The sequence below is a fragment of the Crocodylus porosus genome, unplaced genomic scaffold (assembly GCF_001723895.1).
Source record: "Crocodylus porosus isolate Cpor-Errol unplaced genomic scaffold, CroPor_comp1, whole genome shotgun sequence".
NCBI classification, from domain to species: Eukaryota; Metazoa; Chordata; order Crocodylia; family Crocodylidae; genus Crocodylus; species Crocodylus porosus.
In genome coordinates this window covers 91,866,651-91,876,233 of record NW_017728947.1, presented here as the reverse complement: position 1 = coordinate 91,876,233, position 9,583 = coordinate 91,866,651, and the positions used below count along the sequence as shown (strand labels likewise).

The 9,583-nt window shown below is 41.5% G+C and overlaps 1 protein-coding gene across 4 annotated transcripts in view; it reads left to right on the top strand.

Moving 5' to 3' along the window:
- Positions 1 to 9,583, top strand: part of DICER1 (dicer 1, ribonuclease III) — a 109,385-nt gene that overhangs the window by 76,650 nt on the left and 23,152 nt on the right. For all 4 annotated transcript variants that reach the window (XM_019552465.1, XM_019552463.1, XM_019552464.1 and 1 more), the window contains 3 exons: positions 947 to 1,126; positions 6,819 to 7,032; positions 7,451 to 7,604. In XM_019552465.1, the coding sequence (XP_019408010.1) occupies positions 947 to 1,126; positions 6,819 to 7,032; positions 7,451 to 7,604 (548 nt within the window). The remainder of the gene's footprint in view (positions 1 to 946; positions 1,127 to 6,818; positions 7,033 to 7,450; positions 7,605 to 9,583) is intronic.

Sequence of the window (9,583 nt, the reverse complement as noted above, 5' to 3'; positions counted from 1 at the left end):
AGCCCTGCTTGTGTCCCTTGCTCCCCACCCACAGCCCCTGCCCTGCAGCCCTGCTGGTTGGGGCCCCAGCTGCCAGGGCTACAGGGCTAGGGACCCAGGTCCGCACCCCCCTGCCCCGAACTGAAGGCAGTGATTGCTACAGCAGGAGCATGAGCCAGCTCACCCCCTGCTGGCTGCCTCCTGCAGGCTTGGGCGGGGTAGTTCCCAGTGGCAGCGTGCAGTCCCAGGGGATGGAGGACCTGCGCCCTCCAGATCTGTGGGGCGGTGGGGACAGAGTGAGTGTGCGCTGTCCCCGTGCACACAGAGGAAGTGTGGCCAGGGCAGCACAGAGTTTGCAGCAGTGGCCCCACTGTACCCTGCCATGCCAGTTGCACACACTGTGCTCCAGAGGGCCTGGGGGAGGGCAGCAGAGTGGGGAGTGCAGTGTTTGCAACTCAGGGTTTGCAGCTGGGCAGGGGTGAAGGTTTCCAGCCCCTTTTGCAAACCGGTCTTGTAGGCTGGAACTCAGCCAGAGTGCTGAGCTCTTTGCAAAAGGGGGAAATCAACAGGTTTCTCTTCTAAAAGGGAAAATCCACATCTTTTCTGATAAAAATGGGAAATCCATGGTTTTCTCTGTTTTTTCCATGGGAAACGGAAAACCTGAAAACCCTTGTGATTTAGGACTTGTTTTTCCCCCAACTTTACAAAGTCAGATGGTGATCAGTTATAATGGGTCTTTTTTTTTTTTTTTATAACTCAAAGGAAAAGTTTGGATAACTTAGGATAAATTTTGCATATTCTTTTAGGGAAATATTTTCAAATTAGCTTAGTAAAATATTTTTAAAAAATCTATCTGAACAAATCCTGTACTAGGTTTGTTTAAGAAATGAGTATTTAAGTAAATTTTGCTGAAGTAGTCATTTTAATGTATTAACATTTTTTTTTATTTATTTTTTTTTGGTCATAGATTCCAGAATGTTTGAGGGATAGTTATCCCAAACCCGATCAGCCCTGTTATCTGTATGTAATAGGAATGGTATTAACTACCCCTCTCCCTGATGAGCTCAATTTTAGGAGGCGAAAACTATATCCTCCTGAGGATACAACAAGATGCTTTGGAATCCTGACAGCCAAGCCTATACCTCAGGTAATGAACCTAACCCCTCCTCTTATGCCTGACAGTCCTATCACAGATTGTTCTTCACTAAAGGAGTAGAGGAAGGCCAGGTCAGACCAGATATAAACTCTGCCTCCCGGAATGACCTTGCATACTGAGTGTACTCTTACCATAGAACAGGGCTGGCCGACCTTCAAGCAACATAGCAGCATATAGGGCATGGATCACAGAGCAGGGGGCAGAAAGCAGAGCAGCAGATGAGACAAAGGAAGAGGATGGGAGTAGTGCTTGTGGAGTGTGCTGGGCTAATTTGTGGCACCCCTGACAAATAGTTGGCCTAGACTGTCATAGAACATGTTTTAGGCAGGTTCCTCCAGAATTTAACTAATTCCCATCAGAGTTTCTGTTTTAAGTCTTATGTTCTATGGTTCATAATGTTAAGTTCTTCTGAGGTAGGAAACATCTCTGCACCACCATCAAGCTTCATCTGAGCTGAAAATGGGAGATAAGGCTTTATTGATCATCCTGTGGAAAATGGGTGGAAGGAACCACAGTGGTCTGGTTGTTGGTGAACTTTTTGGCAGTTGTCGCAAACTAGCCCTGCCCTGAGTGCCACCCTGAATCCCTCCCCTAGCCTAATCTGCTGCTTACCTTCTCCCAGCTTACCTTCTCCTGATCTGCTGTTTTGCTTTTTGCTCCCTACCATATCTGCAGCTTTGTTGCATATCCCCTCTGTGATCTGCCAAGTGTTGTATACATAAGCTGCTCATGACACTTGTGGCAGCTGTGCCACAGGTTAGCCTGATCTAGTTCAAGTCCCAGGTGAAGACCACATCATCCCTGTCCACATCATCCCAGCCAGTTCTTTGTCTAACCTGTATGTAAAACATTCCAGTGATGGAGATTCCACAGTCTCCCTAGGCAAAATCCACTTCAGTGCCTAATCCAGCCTTATACTTAAAGTTTTTCTTAGTGTTCAACCATAATGTTCCTTTTTGGTTTTTAAGCTCATTACAACTTATCCTGACCCCTTTGGATGCAGAATTGTCTTTCCCTCTTTTAAAAAGTGTTTATGAGCTTGAAAACTTTAACCAAATAACCCTTGCATCTTCCCCGGACTAAATAATCCCATTTTCCAACCTTCCCTCATACTTTCTGGATCTCTCATCTTTGTTGTTGTTGTTGTTGTTGTTGTATTCCCCTGGACTCTTTCCAATTTGTCTTTGTCTGTTTTGAAGTATGGTACCCAAAACTGGACACAGTACTGCAGGTGAGGGTTCACCACTGCTGACTGTAATGGAAGACTTGCTTCCTGTGACTTGCATGTTACATTTGTGATAATACAATGCCATTATGCTGTTGGGTTTTTTTGAACAACAGTAGCACATTATTAACTCGCATTAAGCTTGCAGACTACTATAATCCATGAATATTCTTCTGTAGTACTGCAGTGTAGTCAGTTGTTCCCTAGTCTGTATTTGTGAATTTAAATGTGTCATCTTAAGTGCAATTGCACTTTACTGCATTTCATTAAGTTTATTTCAGAGTAATACCATGTTGTTTTCCAGGGGGGAAGATGAGCTCCATTACAGGAATGAGCCTTAGGAAAGTCATTCTAATTTCGCTAATGACCTACTATTCCTCTATCAGCTAGGGCATAGGTCATGACCAAGCCAGTTACTGCCAATGGTCCTCTCTGCCTGTACTCCGTAAAACTTGCTAACCATTTAATAATGCAATGAAGGCTTTCAAACACGTTCATATTAGCAGAAGGAAATGGCAAATGCATCAGTGTTTCACTTTCAGATTCTAGTAACTTCTGTATAAAACAAATAAGGATAAAATCTAGACGGAAACATCTGCTTGACTGTCTTCCCTGAACTCTCACTAGAGAGTTGAGCCCCTGAAGTAGGGGCATAAAGTATAGCACTGTCCTTTTTACTAGTGAGGAAAGGCAGAAGGATAATAAAAACTCCATGCAGAAGCTGCGACCTATAAAAGGGACATTGTCTTCATTAGTATCTGTCATCCTATAAGAAAGGCTTCAACTTGCTGAGTTTGATACCTCTTGGAAGAAATGCTGCAGTGTAGACTTTTCATATTACTCTGCTCTCAAGGACTTTTGATACTTCCACATCATGATAGGAGCCTTCTGCTTCTTTATCAGTCTTCCAAGAGAAGCAATTATTCAAACTCTTGAAAAAAATCCAAACTATTTAAGATTTTAGGCAAGTAGGAATTATTTTGGTCCTGTAGTCTGACTTCCTGTACTATATTGATCCTTGAGCTTCCCTGAATTAGTCCTGTTTAGACCACAACATATCTTTTAGAAAAAACTTCCACTCTTTATTTAAAAATTTTCAGTCATGGAAAATCTATTACAACCCTCAGTATATTGTTCCTGTACATAATTATTACCATTAAGATTCACAGCCTCTTTCTAGCTATCTTAGGGCATTATTAGGAGTAGACTTAGGGTAGTTTCATTTGGAGAGGGGGAAGTTGCTGTTCTGGAGCCTGCAGCCTCTGTTGTTCTATAACAGCTAGGTGTGCATAATCCTGTAGTATATTTATAAGTGTAGCAAAACCACTCCAACTTTAACACTGCTTCATCTGGGGAATAATGATGTTTAAAGACTTTTTGTAGTAATGGATACATTGTTCTCAACATGGAAGAATCGGCTGTCTTTCAAACTAGTTCACAAAACGTACAAAAAGCAGCAGATAGAGAAAATAGAAAAAGAGTTCCTGCTATTCCGTCTCTGATCTAGAAGGCCCCTTTTGCATTTTAGATTAAATAGCCAAGAACCCACATTGCACCTACAACAAAGATCAGATCTCTTCAAGCAGAGATTCTGCTACATCCAAACTAGGGGAGCTCAGGTTTTGCCCCAGCACAGAAGTGTAGTTTGGCATGGATTTTTCCCTTAACCTTCTGTGTACCATATTTACCCAAATCCAAGATGACCTGGAATTTGAGATGATTCCCTAGAAGTTAGATTCTATACATGAAAAATGTATCAATTTATTAACATTCTTCATGTGATTATTGGAGGGTCATTTTAAATTCACCCTCACTGCTGCAATAGGAATGCAGTGGCAGGAGGCTAGGCAGTGGAGCTTGACCCTCTGCTGCCAGTCTATCTACCCCCACCACTTCTCCCCCCTCGCCTTGGGTTGCAGCCTCAGCTGCTGTGGGCCTGGTGCAATCATGCTCCATGCTGTGGGAATGGAGCCTGCTGGAGCCAGAGCAAGGGTAAACGGGATGGAGGGAGGCAGGGCTGAGGCTGTGGTCTGGAAGGAGATGATGGCAGGGCAGGGTGTCCAAGGCAGAAGGTAGGGCAGGCAGCAGCTGCAGTTCCAGTCCCAGCCCTGGTCAGAGCTGGAGCTACAGCCACAGTGCTTGCTGGCCCCCCTGCCACCTCGTACTCAATTCCAAAATGAGCGGCTTTTTTCCCCTCCATATCAAATGGGGGAGAAAAACTCACCTTTGAATCTAGTACATATGGTATTTTGGCATCCAAGCCAAAACTCTGTTAGAAAATGTCATTCTTTGATCTAGTAAAAATTATTTTTGTGGGGCAAAAGGAAACAAGGGTGCTTAGGATAAGTTTGCCACTGATTCATACAGTGCTTGGCATAAATGGACCTTGGATGTCTGTATCAGTGATTCTCAGCCAGGGTATTACAGCAACCAGGAGTGCCTTGAGATCCTTTCAAGGGTGCCATGGAACACCATGCAATGTTAGCACTGGTAGGTGTGCAAATATCCAGATATTTCAAATAGGAATCATAGTGTTTAGAAACATTCTCGCCTGTTGTGATGTTTCTGAGTTCTTTGCAAGAATTTCCCTCTCCCTTTTTCTGTAGTCAAAAAATGAGTGAAAACTAAGATCTGACATTTTCCAAGGGGGTGCCTCAAGTCTAATTTTCCCAGAGTGCAAAAATATTAGTAATTGTCACAAAGTTCTGGTGGACTCGGTTACTATTGAGTTGCTTGAAGTTCTGCAACCAAGCACCAGAGAAATGGGCTTCCCATAGATAGGTCTTCATTTGAATAAGTTCAGATGCTAAGGTGAATTGGTCTGACAGATAAAGCTAGTTAGCTCAAATTTTTAAAGCTTTTAGAATTATCCCCCTACTTATTCAAAAATCACGCTGCTGCTGCTGTGAGAAAAAATGTGGTTTTTATTACTCCAGAAATCTTTCTGTTGAAGATAAATTCTCTCTTTCCCTACAATGCTAGGGAAATAGTTATCTCATTATTGCATTCTAGCCCCTAGTACTTTTTTCTGAAGGTTATAACTTAAGTGGCATTCCTATTGCTGAAGGTATTTTTGAGCATATACAAAGCATACACTAGATTTATCCTGTGCATTTTACTCTGTTGAAAATGCCAAGACTGCAGACCCCTGAAGCTCTGCTAAAAGAAAGTTTTAAAATCCTATACCATTTGACATGCTAGACAGAGAATTTATTTATGTGGGTTTCTATAACTTTACTGGGAAGGGGGAGAAGTGCCACCTTCATTTTGGAAGATTGGAAAAGTAAGATTCTGTTCCTCTGGAGCAATGTCCTATGATTAGAAAGTGTTGGTAGACTGATTCCAACCTTCCTATCTTAATAGCAGGGGAACTTGCTTACCTGCCTGTTCTACTTTGATGATAATTACAATTCTGCTTACCCTTTCCCTCCTTTTTGGGTTCATTTTTTTGCTACTTCAAATTGGTTTACAAGTGAAGAAAGAAATTTCTTGCCTGGTAATTTTTATTCCTGTTAGCAGCTTTTTTCCTTATGCATGCAATCCTAGCCAGAATACATTTTTTGTCTCCAAAGCAAGACTGAGGCATAGAGCTCTCTTGATGCTGATTATGAAAACAGTACATTCCTTGGGGAGTGGGAAGACATTAACTCATTAATGGTAAGTGAGAAATGCTGTTTAACACAGAAAAAAATTGTCAAGTAAGAAATGTCTTTATTCACTGAACCTGCAAAAGGCACACTTTCTAACTTGAGGGTTAGGTTCTTGCCAATGTTTAAGTTTCCATCCTAGGTCATGGGCCTGCTAGAAGCAATGGGCGGTAAGGTTTGCAATTTTATTTATTTATTTTTTTTAAACAAAATAAAATGTAAAGTTGCAAAAATATTTTGCTTAAAGGTTGAGGAAAGAACATTTTAAAAAAAACAGACCAAAATTATAAAGCTCAGCAAAGACCTAAATATTCTGAAAAGTTTCTTTAGGCACTCCTAGCCAATTCAGTTGAGCTATAATTTTGTCTTTACGTGAATCACCAATAAAAAAAAAAATCTTTTACAAATTGCAGGATTGTTTGCACGAGCTAGTACTTTAGCAGTGTCCCACTCCGATTGTTTCAAGAGATGGAGTCGTCATGTGGCTGTTTCCTTTTCAGGTCTGGTCTGCCTCTGAGCCTTGAGAGGCACAACCCACAATAAGATGACCAGATGTTCCAATAGTTGAAGTATTTAATTTTTTCTTAACCATGAAATTGTCTTTCAGCATCACATTGGGACCAAACCTAATGGCTTCCACTTTTATTTCCATATGTGTAAATTAATAAATAATGCACTTGGTTTAGATGTAGGTCTCTTACTGTGCAGCTGGCATATTTCTGCTCTGGAAGAGGGATATATGGAATTTTCTAAAGGATTTTTTTTCAGTCTCTAATTTATTTGATCTTTTGCTTTCTCTCTGTTTACTTAGATTCCTCATTTTCCTGTGTATACACGCTCCGGAGAGGTTACCACATCTATTGAACTAAAGAAATCTGGTTTTATGTTATCTTTACAAATGCTTGAGCTGATCACACGCCTTCACCAGTACATTTTCTCACATATTCTTCGGCTTGAGAAACCTGCACTAGAGTTTAAACCTACAGAAGCTGACTCAGCCTATTGTGTTCTACCTCTTAATATTGGTAAGGATGGAGTTTCTTAAATATTCGTTTTGAATTTGCATCGTAAGAGTGAATTAGTTACTTGTCAACTTCCAGTTATCATTTCACATATTCAACATGCTAATAGTGTCAGATTTGATTCTGTTGTTTTCTTTCTTATCTTCACATCTTGAAATGCACTTTATTTTGTTTTCATATAATCTCCCATCAGTATGTTTTGGGTGAAGCAGAAATCATCTAAAAGTACCTAGATTTATTGGTAAGAAAGAATTTTCCTCCAAAATATTGGGCAAATAGGAAGCGAACAGTGAGGAAAATGATCCAAGGTGTACAGGAAGTGAGGGGGAAAAAATGGCATGTTATAAATTAAAACGGATTCCAGTTTAGGAAACCCAGTAAAGTAAGTAAAATATCTTTTTTCTTTGCCTTGCCCCTTAAGTTGATGACTCCAGCACTTTGGACATTGACTTTAAGTTTATGGAAGATATTGAAAAATCTGAAGCACGTACAGGCATTCCCAGTACACAGTATACAAAAGAAACACCTTTTATTTTCAAGTTAGAAGATTACCAGGATGCAGTTATCATTCCAAGGTGAGTACCATATTGTTATAAGTAGTAACTTTATTAATAAATATTTGCCAATAAAAGTAAATGAATAATATGTTAGAGCAAAACAGTTGCCTATATTTTACGTATACAGTAAATCTAAAGACATCTGATAATGGATTACATTGCCTGAAATGAAGAAGTTATTGACAAATTTTTGGTAGGATTTATATCTTTGGAGATCTGTTCCCTACAGGTTACCATACCACTTACACAATGTTCTTTTCCAATAGAAAGTTTACTGAAGCTATTTTAACTTGGGGAGATGAGCAGACGTTTCTGTCTCCAGTTCTGTAAGTCTTGTCACAAGAGTCCCATCACTGATGAACGAGAGGAGATTCTAAATTACTCCTCTGAGACTACAAAAAGAACTGATAATAAACTAGGTTGGATTTTTTCCTGCAGTAGACATCACTGCATGGCAGCTATATTTGCTGCCTTAAACCAGGCTTGATTATTTAAAATCTACAGCGTAAAGGACAAAGTACATTTTTTTCCAATTCAAAATCAACTTTCCTATTAACATATGGATGCAATAGCTGGAAATCTGCCAGAAGTGCAGATGTCTAAGTACCTTTCAAAGCAGGTGCCTCAGAAAAAACTCCTTGCTATTAAATCAAATGATTTTATAGCAAATGCCAAGATTTGTGAGAGTACAATGTCCTTTATTTCTAAAGTTATCTTGAGAAATTGGAAGTGTAATGTGTGAAGAATGAAACTAGAACAGGACTGCTACTTAAGAACCAGAAGAATATATTCAATAGGGGCTGAGTACTTTTCTACCCACCTGGTGGCCTCCTTCCTGCTGGTTGCTGTAGTAAACAGGAAGGTCAAGCAGCTGCCCTCTGCTCCTAAAGAAAGATAAGCCAAACTTTCTGACCTCTCTTGTTTCAAATCTTGTAACTTGGTCTCTAGTTAAGTTAGGTTATTGTAAGCACTGCTTGCCAGTTGTCTCTTTCAGCCAGTTACAGATGGGCTCCTTATAAGTCCATCAGACTCCTTACTAGAGGACCGAAAAAGCTGTTTTGCCCCTCAGAGAGAGACGTGCAGCAGTGTTAAAACATCTCTGCAAGCAATCTTGGATGCAGTGGGGACTGGCTGTACCTTTTTTATGATGCAGTCTTATCTGTAGGCTGTTATCTTTTCAGGAAAGTGTCTGCTAGGTATGACGGTGACAGTACCCCTGAACTGGTGGAAAGACTCAATTTGTGCAAGAAACTGCTGTTTGTCACTTCATACCCATCAGTCACGGTCACAATGGGTATCTTCCTATTGGGATGGGGAGGCCATATTGACAACTTCTAGGTACAAGTCAGCTGGGTACTACAGGGATGAAATTTCATATTGCCCTGCTAGAGCTCATTGTGGTACAGAGAGCGTACCAGGCTTCCTACACCAATACAGCAATGTTACCATGGTGCTCATGTCAATCTGCATAACATGCAGCCCAGTTCCCGCCACCATGTGCACAGTCTCACTCCAATTCTGACTGGGCATGCCATGCAGACAGCCTCCCTGCTCTGCTGTTGTGTGCAGTGTGGGCAGCCCAGCTCCCTCTCTTGCTGTGTGCCCAGCATGAGTAGCCTAGCTCCCTCCCCTTCTGTGCACACAACACATACTCCAGCTGTCCTGCTGCAGACACTGCACAAGCAGTTTCCTCCCTCTGTTGCACTCATTGAACAGGTAGTTCCCTCCTTCTGCTACTGAATACAGCATACTGCACATGCTACAGAGAGACCCCAGCCCCACCTCTTTGCTCCCATCTGTACTGCCCCCTCCCTCCTTTTACCAGGAACAGGGTCAGGAAGTGGAAGCTGGGGAAGGAAGGGGAGCTTGGAGACCCCAGCTGCCACTGCATCAAAAGCAGGGAGGGGAATAGCAGCTGGGCAGGAGCCTGCCAGCTGCATGATAGTCCCCAGTTGGACAACCCCGATCTAGATAAGTGATGTTCAATTTATGGTCTG